This window comes from Arvicanthis niloticus, chromosome 30 (genome assembly GCF_011762505.2).
Source record: "Arvicanthis niloticus isolate mArvNil1 chromosome 30, mArvNil1.pat.X, whole genome shotgun sequence".
NCBI lineage: Eukaryota > Metazoa > Chordata > Mammalia > Rodentia > Muridae > Arvicanthis > Arvicanthis niloticus.
Window position 1 is genome coordinate 6,700,051 of NC_133438.1, and position 17,279 is coordinate 6,717,329.

The following is a 17,279-nucleotide window of genomic DNA, read 5'->3' on the forward strand; positions in this document are numbered from 1 at the left end:
GGCACTATGTCTCCTGTGTATTTTTTATTTTAAATACTTACCATATAGGATTTGGTAAAATATCTTATATTTTCTGTCCTAAAGATCTCAGAATCATTTTGGCCCCAAATGTCTAGTTAATATGGAGATGTGAGAAATTAAAAAAAAAATCCTTATTGTATTAAATGTAGCCATCTCACCAATACCTCTATTCCCCACTTTGTAATGCTTTTATGCAAATAAAATATAGAAAAAGATACAGGAATAAAGAAAATATAAAACAAACAAAAATGTCTGAAGTTTGTTGAGACAAACTTGAGAATAAAACAAACTGAATCATAGGATATAGTACAGGTGAGGTGAGGCCCAATGACAGAACATTTGCTTAGAATGGTAGAATGCTCTAGGGCCTGATGGCTCGCACCTATAATCCCCACAGTCCAGAGTTTGAGTGAATTGGATTTTTGTAATTTTGAGGCTACCCTGCTCTATATACCAAGTTTTCAGGCAGCTTGTCTAAAAAACAAAAGCAAGGCAGTGTGGTGGTGCTACATACACTTAATAGCAGTATTCAGGGAGCAAATGCAGGTGGAGCTCTCAGTTCAAGGTCTATCAGCTGGGTCTCTAGAGCAAGGGCTATAGAGAGAAACTCTGTCTAAAGAAATAAACCAACAATAACCAAAAACAAATGAAAACAAACAACAACACAAAACCCCAAGAATGCTAAGACCTTGAGTTTCATCTCTAAAATAAGACATAAGGTGATAGCAAATCTTTCTTTTCAGGAGCCAGTTCTTTGATAACTTCAAACAATGTTCATTGATCGTATTCACCAGTCTCCTAAATCATCTGTGGAATGGATCTTTTTCCATTCAAAGGACTTCTGATTCTCTTTTCCTGCCTAGGACACTTATGGTCTACAGATTTCACATGTATTATAGCAGGCCATCTATACATTCTCAGAGCAGAGATGAACACTCAGGGGACACTTGCATTGTATATCTTGAACCTCTCATGCCATTCCAAGTTATAGCTTGGCCAGGAATCAAGTGATAGCTCAAGATACCATGATTCCGTAAACAGTTTACTAAATGAAGTGCTCACAGAGAGCTCCAAATGAGGAACCTCAGAGATGAGATGTCACTGCTCAAGATGGCATGAGCCAAGAGTTAAAGAGAAACTAGCCCGGATTCCAGCTGGGAGGATTCTGCCCCAATGATCAGAAACATGGAAGAGGTAAGAATAATTCTGACGATTGGTCATAGGAAGATGGTGATGTGTGAAGTTGCTAAGAAAAAGAGTCCCTACAGTATTGTAGAGCTGGATTGGCTAGAACCATGAAGGAGACTTTAAAAGGAGCTCCTGAGAGGGAAGGATGCATACTTAGCCACACAAATATGGATATGGGCAGTCAATGAACTCACCAGGTCTATTGTTATTTCCTCTGGGATGTTAGTCTGACAAGAACTGATGGGGTAGAGATGAATAGAGTTAAGAGAGAAGACCATCTTTAAAGAAATGAGTACAGAGATTCTAGAGCCTTCCCAAGCTACAGAATTAGGGAAATGAGAGTCAGGCCACTGAGAAGGGCAGTTCCTCTTACTGTGAAGATCCTGGAGTGTGACCATTTGATGGGAGAGCACCAAGTCTCCAAAGAACATAATCTGTGTTCCAGTCCATCTTGACAGGCATCGGGCCCTTCTCCATATACACAGTTGTAACCACTAAGAAGAGATGTCATGGCTTTCACCTTCATGTTCCTGCTCTGTTTGGGTAAGAAATAAAGAATGGGAAGAAATACTATGATCCAGGAGGGACCCTGTCACCCAGCTCAACACAATCCCAGCAGAAAATTCCAGTGGTACAGGAGATTTTCTGGAGGAAAGATCTTGTTCAGAACTCAGGAGAAATTCTGAAAAGGGACCTTTCTTCCAGGACTGAGTACCAGATCCAGGATCCCTGCGCTGACCGGTAAGTGTGTACTCAACTGCCCTAGGAAATTCCTCTTCACTATGTGCGATAAGAATGGAGAGCCACAGGTATGGGCTAATCTTTGCTATATTGGGAGTGTTCAGGATCTAAGGGCTAGGATCAGATGGATAATGTCCCAGGACACCATTTGCTGATTCTTTGTAGGAGCCTTACCAAAGCCCATCATCAAAGCTGAGCCAGGCACTCTGGTCTATAAGGGAATGCAAGTGTCCATCTCATGTAAGGGGATTTCAGATGCATGGAAGTACCTTCTTTATATTCAGAAATTTGAATATACCCAGCCCCTGCACACACAAACCTCAACAAATCATGGGGAGAAAGCTGTGTTCCATATAAGCTCTGTTGGAAAGCATGATGGAGGCCAATATTCCTGTTTTTATGTGACCACTGCTGGCTGGTCAGTACACAGTGACAAGCTGAAGCTGGTAGTGACAGGTAAGAGGATACCAAGAGGTATCACCCCAATTTCTAACTTCAGGTGGAGGCGTCTGCTCACTCAATGTTCCTCTCTTACAGTTCAGCCTTGTTTGATACGTTGGTCTTCCGTGAGCATGTTTAAAACTCTGTCCCTTTCTCTCTCTCCAAGGATTCTTTGACAATAAACCAATCCTATCAGCCTTATTGAGACCTATGATGACCCCAGGAGAGAGTGTAACCCTCAAGTGTTTTTCACAAGAGGAATATGACATGTTCATTGTGACCAAAGAAGGAGAACAGAAGCACTCCATGATCATGAAGTCACAGAAGACATATGTTGGGCAATTTCAGGCCCTGTTTTCTGTGGGTCCTGTGACTCGAAACGGTAGTGGAACATTCAAATGTTATGGATACTACAAGGCAAACCCACAGGTTTGGTCAGAACCCAGTGACCATCTGGATATATATGTCTCAGGTGAGGAAGCCCCACCACGAACCCAATCATATTTTGAAATCCTAAACTACTTTCCTTGAACCCTGCTGAGAGGTACTTGAGTTTTGAGAGCCAGAGTCAGAAAGATCCCAGAATGTAAGAGACAGTATCATAGGCAAGACAAGCTAGGAGGGAGAAAAATGCTTGGCAGGACTTGGCTCTGTAATCACATGCCTATTTTTCTTCCAGGGCTCTCTAGGAAGCCCACCCCACTGACTCAGAAAAAACCATATCTTAGCCCCTTTAGAGACACTGATCACTCACTTTACTGATTCTGACTATGATAGACTTTTCCTGTCCAAGGAAGGGAAAACTTACCTTTCTAGCACCATGGGATATACAACTGGAATGGGCTTTCCAAGGCTAACTTTACTCTGAGCCTTGTGATCAGCTTCCATGGGTATCAGTTACAGAAGCTAGGATATACACAGCCTCTACTCAAAAGTAGTCAGCCCCTAGTGGCCCCATAAATATCTGTTCACAGGTAAGAAGCCTTGTAAGCCAACTGAGGGACTCAGACTTCACAGGATCATCTATATAAGTCTAAGAGATAATAAAATGAAAGTAGAGGGTCTTGAAAAGGAACCAACTCTGAGACAGGAAAGGGAGAAAACAACAGGGTCAGAGTTAAAAAACATAAACTATGTTCTCATAGACAGCCCCAAAACATGGTGGACAGCTCCTCGTCTACCCTTGTCTCTAGAAAAATTCCCCATCACATTATCTCTTTCAGTGCAGCCTGGCTCTACAGTATCCACAGGAAAGAATGTTAACTCATGTTTAGGGCAAGGAACCCGGTAGACACCTTTATTCGGTACAAGGAACAGTCCATCCATCCCTGTACACAAGTTCAAAGTTTCAAGTTTAGCACTTCTAGCCAGAATTCTCCAAGAGTGATATGACCTCAACACTCAAGAATACCTAGAGATTCGACGGTTCACAAGAATTGTTGCCCTACCCATTGTCACTGCAGAGTACCCTTGTGTAACTGCTGGTTTCATGTGAGGTAACTCAGAATTCTATAAGCTATGCTGCATTAAAAGGACTCTTTGTTAGGACAAGAATAAGTGACTCCAGTGAATTTTAGTCAGTAAGATATTCATCCTTCATGAGAGTGGAGGTCAACAGAAGAGTTCATTAATGAATACCCACAACCTTTCTCCATTATACAGTGAAGTCCAGAAAGTCCAAGGAATTACTGGCAGCCACAGGGAGTGAGTAAAATCAGTGCCAGCCTCTGCTCAGATATTTTGTTGAAAGATACCACTATACAACATTATGCGTGACCCACTCCCACAACTTGATCATTTAATATCCATATTAAGAGTAGAAAGAAAAGTGATGAGGAACAATCTATGTCAGATTGATTTCTTTCCTATATGGCATGAACAGAGAAAAGTTTCTAGGTCTGATAGGAGAGAGAACATATGAACCACTTTGATAATAAGAAAAAGGAGCTCACCCATAACAGAGATAACTTCTCTCTTCTAAAAATCTAGGAGACAAATCTCTCTTCCTTATATATAGCTGGTTCTTGGAAACTCAGAACAAGCCAGGGAGCTACTCACATCATGCTGGGTCTGTGCAAGAGGAACACTAGAGAGAAATACAAATTTGTGAGACAATTCAAGAGTATGGGTTTGAGTTTACACAGATCATGCTGAGCACACCAGAGAAGCTATACTTAGGGCAATCATAAGAATAAAAGGATATGAGTCATGTGTTTTCTTATGCAGTGTTTACTTGGGATCGCTTCCTGTAACACCTTCATCAACCTGTTCAGTATGAATGTTCTCTTTTCACTGTGCATCATTACTGTTTGTTTGAAACTCTCCAGAAAATGCTTCTTGTAAATGTTTTGTTTAAGGTTCATGGATTTTTATCTTAAGACCTTAAAAGTGTCTAAATCTATTACAAACTTTAGAACATCAGTTGATATTTAATTTCATATTTTATTTAGTGTTGTTTGTACCTGAATATGTTTAGATATAGTCAGAGACCTATCCTGCCTGAAACTGAAGAAACTATCTGGGCCTCATCTCTATTGAAGGAAGGTTTCCCCACTTTCTCAGGAGCTATTAATGGCCTGTAGCTATTTGTCTAGGGATTGGGCCTTGTGAGATTTCCCTCATCTACACTGGCACATTAATTCATGTTGCCATTTGTACAGGGTTTCTTTCAATGACCATAATGTTAAGGTTTTATGAATGCAGCTTCCTATCATATATAGAAAATACTATCTCATGGTCTGATCCCCTGGCTCTTGCAATATTTCCACCATTTAACCAATATGTTTTAGCCTTAGATAAAAGCACTGGGCTGCATAGACATTGGTTGGTGTTGGATAAACCACGTTCTTTGCATTTTTGGCCAATTGTGGGTTTCCGTAATGGTCTCCATGTTCTGCAAATATAAGCTTCAAATACATATAGTAAGAACTACACTTATTTGTAGATATAAGGATAGGCATATATGATGCAGCTAGACATTACATTGATTTAAAAAATGGTTTTCCTCTAGGTCCTTGATCTAATCAAACACAGGTAGTTGGATAGATTTACAGTACCCGGTATGAATTCCCTCATTATTTAATAACACTAAAGTTCTATTTTTCTGCTATTGGTTACCCCTAATATTTAAGTGGCACGTTTTACCTTTGTGTACATCTTAAAATGATGGTCATGCTTATGGTTAAATTCCACTCAATTTTTAAGTTTATAAAACGTTTTCCTAGATATTTTAAATGCATTTACTAAGCTACCTAAAGTTCTTAAGGTTTTTAAGGTTTGCATTATTTTATTTATATGGGTGTGCTCTCGCCCTCTCTGTCTGTCTGTCTGTCTGCTGTCTGTCTGTCTCTCTCTCTCTCTCTCTCTCTCTCTCTCTCTCTCTCTCTCTCTCTCTCTCTGTGTGTGTGTGTGTGTGCATCACATGCATACCTTGTGCCTGTGGAGGATAGACAAGGAATTGAAAGTACAGATGTTTGTGAGCTGCTATCTTGGATGCCACAAATTGAACCCAAGCTCTATGGAAGAGCAGCAGTGCTTTTCAACACTAAGTCCTCTCTCCAGATCAAAATATTTGGTGTTGAAGACAAAAATATGTGCATTCCCGTACATATCTCATAACAGAACTATTGAAATAGTTCAATAATTGGTACATAATGTAATTGAGTTCTTTTCATTTTCTAAGGAAACAGAGATAAGTTGATTTACAGGTATAAATTTCATTTCACACATACACCATGGTTTTTCCTTCCAATTGCTTCTCAATAATTTTTTGATTTATGGATACGAATCATCTCAATCATAACTTGATAGAAATTTTACTCAAAATGTTTTTCATTAGCATATATGTATTGATTAGTTTATGAAGACATTTCCTTTTTTTTTTTTTTTACAAATTTTAATTGGATATTTTATTTACATTTTAGATGCCATCCTTTTTCCTCATTTCCCCTTCTCAGAAAACCCCTATCTCATCCCCCTTCTCCATTTTGCTTTTATACATTTTTTAATGTTAATCAAAGGCTTTATAAGGTTAGTAATGCTCAATAACAAGATGCTCATACAATCAGAAGTGTAACCCAATACCCAACCTAGATATACCAACTATCTTTGACTGGCAGAGACATGGAACATCCGCCTCCATGTCCCCCCTCTCTCTCTCATCACCTAGCTCCTCCTCTCCTTACTCCTCCTCTTTCTCTCCTTACTCCTCTCACCTTAGCTCCTCCTACATATTCACCCTTTCTGTTAAAATCAAATTTTTCTCTTAAAATACAATTAGAGCATAACTATACTAATTTATGTCAGTAAGGTGCAAGATAGACCTAATACCCAGTCCATCATTTTGTTGACTAACCAGAACCTCTGTCATCCCTCCTAACTAAAAGACTTACTTCTGAACCTGGCTTTTTTTTCTTGGCTTTAGAATGAATGTCAGCTGAGAACCATCCTCTCACATCTTTTCTCTCAAAGTAAATAGCCAGGATTGGCTATGAGACTACAAGTCTTCAGCCCTGTCAGAAATCCAGAATGGCTGAGTTAACTGAAATTATGGGAAGCACAAAGCATAGCTACTAAAACTTAGCCAATTTATAGAGACCACTGAACACCTGGACAGTCCCTATACTACAAAATGTTGGAATATCCTATCTTCAGCCTTCTGGCCCAGGATCATCTGACAGACCTAGTGATGCAGAATTATCAAGGGCTGATTACTCTGTCTTAGCAGATATAATTAGTCAACTATTCCGAAAGTGTGTCCTTTTCTGGACAGTGATTTGTTTGTAGATGCAAAGAGGCAATTCTCCACTAGTGTCTGTCTCACCACAACTGGAGTAACTCCAAAGATGCTAAATTTCTTCTTAGAATCCAAGACAGGAAGCTGTCAGAAGCAGACAAGTCTCTAATCAAAATGAACATTAATACAGAAATGTTTGTAACATCAATTCTGTAGACTTCTGATGTTTTGAATCCATCTATCCATGTAAGGCAATCTGGACTGTTGTCTGTTAACTCCTCTCAGCTATTTGTAAATAAAATATAGAAACACCCTAAGAATAAACTCAGGGCCATGAGTTTGCTATAGGTTCTTAACTCACAGGCTAACCATCTCAAATAAGTTAAAAAAGTTAAAGAACTGGGTCTAAGCCTTGTATTCATAAATGTGTTATATAGGCACAATGCCTATGAGAGTAGCAATATTAATCTCAGTTTTATATTAATACAAAGCTCTTACCAATGAAAACCTTAAATTTGAAATCAAAGTAAATTTTGTACCATTTAAGAAATTATAACATCATCTTAATAACAATTATACTTATTTCTACCAATAGGTTATGGATATGCAATAAATCTTGGCTAATCCTCCCTGTTCCAAAAACCCACTTCTTTCCCCTAGAAAGACAGCCCAATATTAACCACCTCAGTCCCCAAGCCCAGGGAATAGGGGCGCTGACTCTTCATTAACTTCTTCAAGCTGATTATAGGCATTGAGATATTAGAAGAGGGGCAGGGGGAAGAGAAAATTGATAAGCCTCTGACACTGTGTCTTCACTGCATCCAGCTGGAATTCCAGGACATCAGAGGTTCGAGCAGGTCTGCTCAGCTTGCTTGATGAGTAGATACACTGAGGCTGTGTATTCTGCAATATACAATTCTCAAAACAAATTTTAGTATCAAGATAATTATTTGTTTGAATTCTGGAATCTAGTCTTCTGGCGGCCTGTCTCTGTCATGTCTAATCCATATAATTCTGGGAGTTTCTATGAGAGTGTGCTCCCACCATCCTCCCATTCCTGCCTCCCTGCTCTTGATTTCCCCAAAACTAGGGAATCCAAACTTTCAGGCACCAAGGCCGTCCACTTCCACTGATGCCTGGCAAGACCACCCTCAACTACTTATACAGTTGGAGCTGTGAGTCCCTCCCTTTGTGTTCTCAGGCTGGAGATTTTAGAATGGCTACTCCAGCTTGTTTCTTAGGACCATTTGCTTGAAAAATTGTTTTCCAGCCTTTTACTCTAAGGTAAAATCTGTCTTTGTCACTGAGGTAGGTTTCTTGTATGCAGCAAAATGCTGGGTCCTGTTTACATATCCAGCCAATTAGCCAATGTCTTTTAATTGGGGAATTGAGTTCATTGATGTTAAGAGATATTAACGAACAGTGATTGTTGCTTTCTGTTATTTTTGTTAATAGAGGTGGAATTATCTCTGTGTGGCTATCTTCTTTTGAATTTGTTGAAAGAGGATTACTTTGTTGCTCTTTCTAGGGTATAATTTCCCTCCTTGTATTGGAGCTTTCCTGCTATTATCCTTTGTAATGCTGGATGTGTGGAAAAATATTGTGTAAATTTTGTTTTGCTGTGTAATATCTTATTCTCTGTGTAATATCTTATTCTCCATCTATGGTAATTGAGAGTTTTGCTGGGTATAGTAGTCTGGGCTGGCATTTGTGATCTCTTAGGGTCTGTATGACATCTGTCCAGCATCTTCTAGCTTTTATAATATCTGGTGAGAAGTCTGGTGTAATTCTGATAGGTCTGCCCTTATATGTTACTTGTCCTTTCTCCCTTACTGCATTTAATATTCTTTCTTTGTTTTGTGCACTTGGTGTTTTGATTATTATGTGATGGGAGGTATTTCTTTTCTGGTCTAGTCTATTTGGCATTCTATAGGCTTCTTGTATGTTTATGGGCATCTCCTTCTTTAGATTAAGGAAGTTTTCTTCTATCATTTTGTTGAAGATATTTATTGGCTTTTTAAGTTGGGAATCTTCACTCTCATCTATACCTATTATCCTTAGGTTTGTTCTTCTCATTGTGTCCTGGATTTCCTGGATGTTTTATGTTAAGAACTTTTTGCATTTTGTGTTTTCTTTGGCAGTTGTGTCAATGTTTTCTATGGTATCTTCTACACATGAGATTCTCTCTTCTATCTCTTGTATTTTGTTGGTGATGCTTGCATCTATGACTCCTGATTTCTTTCCTAGGTTTTCTATCTCCAGGGTAGTCTCCCTTTGTGATTTCTTTATTGTTTCTACTTCCATTTTTATGTCCTGGATGGTTTTGTTCAATTTCTTCATCTGTTTGGTTGTGTTCTCTTGTAATTCTTTAAGGGATTTTTGTGCTTTCTCTTTAAGGGCTGCTACCTGTTTACCTGTGTTCTTCTCAACTTCATTGAGAGTGTTATTTATGTCCTTCTTAAAGTCCTCTGTCATCATCATTAGAAGTGATTTTAAATCTGAATCTTGCTTTCCTAGTGATATGGGCAATTCAGGACTGTCTTGTGTGAAAGAACTAGATTCTAATGATGCCAAGCACCCTGGGTTGCTGATGCTTATGTTCTTTCACTTGCCTTTCACTATCTGGATCTTTTTAGTGCTACCTGCCCTGTCTCTGATTGGAGCCTGTCTTTTCTATTATTTTGGTTGTATCAGAACTGTGTGGGGTGGGTGTTACTATTGGGGTTAGAGCTGGGGTCCAATATCTGTTTAGTGCTTAGGCACATTCAGGAAGGTATCAGTGCTCAAGGCCAGGAGTGACTTCCTGGGTCCTAGTGTGTCCCAGTTACTTCCTGTTTGGGGCTGGTGTTGCTTTCTCCTTACCTAAGATACTGCCTGAGTGAGAGCTCCGGGGAGATCCACTTCCTCTGGGTTCTGTGAGATTGGGGGCAGAGCTGCTGCCTGGAATCTGGTCAGTGCTCAGGCCCAGACTAGAAGGCTATTAAGACATTTCCAAATGAGAACATAATGCAAAAATTTTAGTCTTTTAAATCTTCAGCCTTCCTCTTTCCCCCACTTTTTTCCTTGACCCTGAACTTCCCAGTCTCACTTCTATGTTTCATCACAGACACACAATTTGGAGTGTGTATGTGAGAGAGAGAGAATGTGTGTGTGTGAATGTGTGTGTGTGTGTGTGTGTGTGTGTGTGTGTGTGAGAGAGAGAGAGAGAGAGAGAGAGAGAGAGAGAGAGAGAGAGAGAGACTGAAAGTGAGATATAACATAGTATCTGGTAATTATGAGTCTGATTGATTCGACTTACTACAATAATTTCCAAGTACATCAATTTCTACACAGACATTTCTTTTTCTTGCATACCAATTATTCTTGCTACAAATATATGCCACATATTATATATAACATTATAAAAATATATCTATGTTTCTGTACCATATATATTGTATGTTTACATGTCTTTATATTAAAAAACTTTAGTCCGTTACTATTGCCCTACTAATATTTTGGGGGGTTTATCATTTTCTTTATAGATTCACAGAATTACACCTTACAGCATGTCTGCATAGATAGTCCATGGGCATTTTTGAATCTTGGTGGGTCTCATTGATTGTACTTCTAATTAGAGATATAGCACCTTGAGAACTAGCTGTGATATGTACAGAGGAAAAGGATCCAGAATGCCAGCCCTATGTACTCCAGACTTTTAATAGCTTCTAATGTGCAGATTTCGCCTTGGGATCTTGGGTATCTAACAGACTAAAGAGAAAATATATTTTATTGAATTTTGTTGTGATATGATTCTATGTGGTAGATTAAGCAGAATGCTCAGAAGCTTTCCTTAATTCTGAATGATGAATAGTGCTTTTTATCACTAATCCTGATCCCTTGATGTTCGTTCAGATAAATTGTTGTTCTGAAGTTAGTCATACATTTTGACCTTAAAGAATATAGTAACACTGAATATTTTAATAAGAATACCAGAGGGATACTTATTCACCTTTTACAGCAGGAGAATGTACATCACAGACCTTCATGAGTTTATATAATGAGAATCTTGGGCATGTAAGTATTTCACACATATTACTTCTCTTTTTCTGTTCTCAGGATCACCTGGGACCATCGTTCCATCTCAGAACGTGTCTAAAGCCAAGACAGGTAAATTAGCAGACTTCAAAGTCATAGTACTAATGCAAAAAGTCCAAGTCTTGTCTAGGGAAGGCAGGCTCCCTGGGTGGATAATCAGTTATCATCCAAAACTTTTTATCTCCTTTAATATATGTGACTTCTTTGTCCCGAACCATAGCCTCAGAGACCCAGGATCACACAGTGGAAAATCTCATCAGAATGGGGATGGTTGGTTTGGTCATCATAATCCTTGGAATTCTGCTGTTTGAAGCTTGGCACAGCCATAGGCAGAACCACCATGCACCAGGAGGTAATCAGAAGAGAAAAAGTACATCTTTCTAGGTTACAGAGTCTGGGCAATAGATACAGTAATCTCAGACTTTTGTGTAAAAAATTCTTAGTCCTTATGTTGAGAAACTTTTCTGAGAATGTCTGGGGAACAAATGTGTTTGGGATTGCAGGGAAAGATGTGGGTGTTGTGATGAGATCCTTTTTCACTGTATAAATTTCAGTTCTTCCATCTACTATGGGCATTTGCTGCCTGACCCAGCTGTATTCTGTATAGACAATATGAGGAAAGTTCTCACATCGGTGCACCCTATGCTTCCCTTCCCTCTCATGTGACATTCTCCACTATTATAAATTACCATATTCACTATGACAGTAGTCTCTTCATTTTGGACTAGAAATAAAGAATCTGCCTCAATAAAAATAGATGACTAAAGTCAGAATCCAGAATGAAAATCACTTCATGCCTTTGATGATACAAATTTCACTGCATGTACTTTCATCCCTTCAGTTCCAAGAGCTGACTCAGTTCTGTACTGGAGTAAACTTGAAATCCACACACACATAACTTACTATACTGATTTGCAGACCATTTGTGTTCAGATTACTTCTGGATATGTATTAGGTTTCTATCAATAAGATCTTCTGTCATCACTCCATCACAGTGATCTCCTCAGAGCATTAAAGTCATCATATTCCTTTGCCTAAAGATTTCTCATTGTTAAGAGGTCAAGGCTCACAAACACATTCATTGTATAAAGGTGAGATGGGGACACAATACCCTGGAAATTTTTACTTCTTAGAAAAGCTGTTGTTACTCATCAATGAGTAAGTCTGTCTCCCACTCTTCTCAGGTCATCACCTAACCTTTCTTCAATGCAGTTTCAATTCAAGATTCACTAGATTTCCAATTTTGGATTGACTTAACTTCCCCATATCTGTAGATCCCCAATGTGTATAAAGCTGGAGATGATTTACTCATCATTTTTGACTTTGCAAGTGCTTGCCTTCCTTAGTCTGTAGAGTTGACCACTTTGTAGAACCAGTAACTTTCTGGCCTGGCACCAAGTGGTGTGACTTGGGCTCAGGAGACAACCATAATTATTATTCCTTTTTAATGCAAGGAATAATTATTGCCTGGAAAAAGGTCTGGAAGAAAGGACTTGGCATCATATGAACTGCACTCAAGTGTTCAGTCTGTATATGCTGCTTGGCAAGCTCCCTATATTACTGGCCTTTATTTTCCCCAGACAAAATTTTAAGGCTAGGAAGATAACCAGCTATGAAATAAACTGAGTACTGTACAAATATTCAACCTGAAGGGAGGACACCTAGGAGGAAGTTTGAGAGATCAGCAACAATGCTCACTCATTCTCAGGGAAATGCCTGGATTATGAAGAAAGAAGTTCTATCTGCAGCTATTTCTGGTCATAAAGAAATGATGAGACAGGTGAGAGTTGCAGTGAGACCTTGTTGCTATCTGTGGTTTCACTAAACGACTGGTGTTTATTCCACTAGCTAGAGTAAATAAGAGCCTGTGTCTAATTAATTAATTAATTAATTAACATCCCAAACACTTCCCCCTTTTGATCTACCTTCATAGAGTTCCTCCCCTCACCCCTACCATAGTTTCTAAGGGGGTGGGGCCTCCATGGGTATCCTCACAACTCTGGCACATCAAGTCTCTGCAGCATTAGGTACATCCTCTTCCACTGAGGTTACCCAAAGCAGCCCTGTACTAAAAACGTGGTTTGTAGGCCTATCTTGAGTATGCTCTTTTGGTTGCTGTCTCAGTCTCCAAGAGCTCCCAAGGTTCAGGTTAGTTGACACTGTTGGTCTCCTTGTGGGGTTCCTATCCCCTTCAGGGCATTTAATCCTTTCCCTAACCCTTCTATAAGGTTCTGAAACCTCTGTCCAATGTTTGAGTATAAATGCCTGCATCTGTTTCAGATGCTGGGTAGAGCTTCTTAGAGGACAATTAGGGTAGGCAGCTATCTGTAAGCATCACAGAATGTCATCAATATGATATCAGTGTCAGGGATAGAGGCTTGCCCATGGGAGGTGTCTTAAGTTGGGCTGGTATTGGTTGGCCATTCCTTCAGTCTCTGCTCCATCTTTGTCCCTGAATTTCTTTTAGACAAGATAAATTTAAGTTGAAAGTTTTGTGGGTGGGTTGGTGCCCATATCATTACAATGGGAGTGCTGCCTGGCAAAAGTAAGTGGTTCTTCATGTTCCATGTTCCCACTGTTAGGCATCTCAGCTAAGGTCACCCTCATTGACTCTTGGGAGACTGACACATCTCAGGTCTTTGGGACTTTCTAGAGATCCCTACCCAACCCCCAATCCATGTAGTTGCAGATGTTGATGAATTCTTCTGGCCCTATGGGTCTCTCTCCTGCCTTTCCACACACCCTATCCTACCCTCTCTACACTTTCTTCTCCATTGTCCCACTCAGATTCCTCCCCCTCTGCCTTCCATGACTATTTTGTTCCCCCTTCTAAATGATATTCAAGCATGCTCAATTGGACCTTCCTCTTCTTTCTTCTTGTTTAACTTTTTTGGGTCTGCAAGGTGTACCATGGGTATCTTGTACTTTTTGGCTAATATGCACTTATCAATGAAGACATATCATGCATGACCTTTTGGGCCTGGGTTACTTCACTCAGGATGACTTCCATTGGACTACAAAATTCGTGATGTACTTGTTTTTAGTAGCTGAATGGTATTACATTGTGTAAACCTACCACATTTTCGGTATCTATTCTTTTGTTGAGGGATATCTGGGATGTTTCCAATTTCTAGCTATTACAAGTAAAGCTGCTATAAACATAGTAGAGCACATATCCCCATGGTATGGTGGAGCACTGTTTGGGTATATGCCCCTAAGCAATATAGCTAAGTCTTCAGGTAGAACTATTTCCAGTTTTCTGAAAAACCAACAAATTGATTTCCAGAGTGGTACAAGTTTGTAGTCCCATCAGCAATGAAGGAGTGTTCCCCTTTCCCCACATCCTCATTAACATGTGCTGTCACTTGAGTTTTTGATCTTAGCCATTCTGATTGGTGTAAGGTTTATATGATTTGCATTTCCCTGATGACTATGAACTTTAAACATTTTAAGTGTTTATCGCCTATTGGAGATTCCTCTGTTGAGAGGAATTTTGAAGTTGAGAACTGCTATTTCAAGTTCTGTTTGCTGTTTAGCTCTGTATCCCATTTTAATTGGTCTATTTGGTTTGAAGGAGTCCAACTTCTCGAGTTCTCAATATATTTTGGATATTAGCCCTGTGTCAGATGTAGCGTTAGTGGACATCTTTTCATAACCTATAGGCAGCCTATTTATCCTATTTCAGTGTCCTTTGCCTTATGGAAGCTTTTCCATTTCAAGAAGTCCCCTTTATCAGTTGTTGACCTTAGAGCCTCAACCATTGGTATTCTGTTTGGGAAACTCTCTCCTGTACCAATGCCTTAAAGGCTGTTTCCCCATTTTGTTTTCTATTAATTTTAGTGTATCTAGTTTTATGTTGAGGTCCTTCCTCCACAAGGACAAGAGTTTTTGCAGGGTAATAAATATGCATTTCTTTGTATTCCTCTACATGCAGACATCCAGTTAGATCAGCATCACTTGTTGAAGACGCTTTCTTTTCTCCATTGTATGGTTTTGGGTTCTTTGTCAAAAATGAGCTGTCTATATGTGTGTACATGCATTTCTAGGTCTTTGATTCTTTTTCTTTGAATAACATGTCTGTTTTTTGTAATAATACCATGTGCTTTTCAATGAATTATATTTAAGCTTGATGCCAAGGATTCCTCCAGAAGTTCTGTTATTGTTTAGGATTGTTTTGGGTATCCTGGAATTTTTGTTTTTCCATGTGAAGTTGAGAACTGCTATTTCAAGTTCTGTAAAGAACTGTGTTGGAATCTTGAAGTGAATTGCATTGAATCTGTAGATTGCTTTTGGTAGATGGATGGCCATTTTCACTATGTTAATTCTACCCATTCATGAGCATGGGAGATCTTTAAAACTTCTAATATTTTCTTAAATTTATTTCTTCAGGGACTTGGTCTTGTCATGCAGTCATTTTCTTGCTTGGTTCAAATTACATCAAGGTATTTTGTGTTATTTGTAACTGTTGTAAAGGGTGTTGTTTTCCTAATTTCTTTCTCAGTCCATTTATCCTTTGTATAAAAGAAGACTACTGATATGTTTGAGTTAATTTTACATCCAGCCACTTTGTTGAAGTTGTTCACCAGCTGGAGTAGTTTCCTGGTACAATGTTAGTGGTCACTACCATATCATCTGTAAATAGTAAAATCTTGACTTCTTCCTTTCCAAGTTGTATCCCCTTGTTCTCCTTTTGTTGTGTTACTGCTTCAGCTTCAAATATGATACTAAATAGATAAGAAGAGTTTTTGCAGCCTGTCTTGTCCATGATTTCATTGGGATTGACTCAAGTTGAGTATTTAATTTGATGTTGGTTATTTGTATTTCTTCACATCCTCTCCAGCATCTATCATCACCTGAGTTGTTTATCTTAGCCATTCTGACTGGTGTGAGGTAGAATCTGAGGGTTGTTTTGATTTGCATTTCCCTGATGACTAAGGATGCGGAACATTTCTTTAGGTACATCTCAGCCATTCGAATTTCCGCAGTTGAGAATTCATTCTTTAGCTCTGTACCCCATTTTTAATAGGGTTATTTGATTGTCTGGGATCTAATTTCTTGAGTTCTGTGTATATATTGGATATTAGCCCTCTATCGGATGTAGGACTGATAAAGATCTTTTTCCAATCTGTTGGTTGCCTTTTTGTCCTCTTGACAGTGTCCTTTGCCTTACAGAAGCTTTGCAATTTTATGAGGATCCATTTGTCAATTCTTGATCTTAGAGCATAAGTCATAGGTGTTCTGTTCAGGAACTTTCCCCCTGTGCCCAAGTTTTCAAGGTTCTTCCCCACCTTCTCTTCTATTAGTTTCAGTGTATTTGGTTTTCTGTGGAGGTACTTTATCCATTTGGACTTGAGCTTTGTACAAGGAGATAAGAATGGATTGATTTGCATTCTTCTACATGTTGTCTTCCACTTGATCCAGCACCATTTGTTGAAAATGCTGTCCTTTTTCCACTGGACAATTTTACCTCTTTTGTCAAAGATCAAGTGACCATAGGTGTGTGGGATCATTTCTGGGTCTTCAATTCTATTCCATTGATCTTCCTCTCTGTCTCAGTACCAATTCCATGCAGTTTTTATTACTATTGCTTTGTAGTACAGCATGAGATCAGGGATGATGATTCCCCCAGAAGTTCTTTTATTGTTGAAAATAGTTCTTCATATCCTGGGGTTTTGTTATTCCAAAAGAATTTGCAAATTGCTCTTTCTATTTCTATGAAGAATAGAGTTGGAATTTTGATGGGTATTGCATTGAATCTGTAGATTGCTTTTGGCAAGATGGCCATTTTTGCTATATCAATACTGCCAATACATGAGCATGGGAGATCTTTCCATCTTCTGAGATCTTCTTCAATTTCTTTCTTCAGAGACTTGAAGTTCTTGTCATATCAATTGTTCACTTCCTTGGTTACATTCACACCAAGGTATTTTATATAATTTGTGATTATTGTGAAGAATGTCATTTCCCTAATTTCATTCTCAGCTTGTTTATCCTTCGAGTAGAGGAAGGCTACTGATTTATTTGAGTTGATTTTATATCTAGCCACTTTGCTGAAGTTGTTTATCAGGTTTATGAG

General features: G+C 39.0%; 1 protein-coding gene across 1 annotated transcript; it reads left to right on the forward strand.

Moving 5' to 3' along the window:
• Positions 1-1,477: 1,477 nt before the first annotated feature.
• Positions 1,478-12,048, forward strand: LOC143440658 (leukocyte immunoglobulin-like receptor subfamily A member 5). The gene is made up of 5 exons (XM_076927443.1): positions 1,478-1,752; positions 1,915-1,950; positions 2,558-2,863; positions 11,225-11,275; positions 11,424-12,048. The coding sequence occupies exons 1-5, from the start codon at positions 1,719-1,721 to the stop codon at positions 11,585-11,587; spliced, it is 591 nt and encodes a 196-aa protein (XP_076783558.1). The 5' UTR covers positions 1,478-1,718; the 3' UTR covers positions 11,588-12,048.
• Positions 12,049-17,279: the final 5,231 nt, after the last annotated feature.

Bases quoted from the DNA above. Each gene is read 5' to 3' on its own strand.
- LOC143440658 (XM_076927443.1), top strand. From the start codon at position 1,719: ATGGCTTTCACCTTCATGTTCCTGCTCTGTTTGG. The intron at 2,864-11,224 runs GTGAGGAAGCCC...TTCTGTTCTCAG, and splicing joins TCTGGATATATATGTCTCAG to GATCACCTGGGACCATCGTT. The intron at 11,276-11,423 runs GTAAATTAGCAG...CCCGAACCATAG, and splicing joins CGTGTCTAAAGCCAAGACAG to CCTCAGAGACCCAGGATCAC.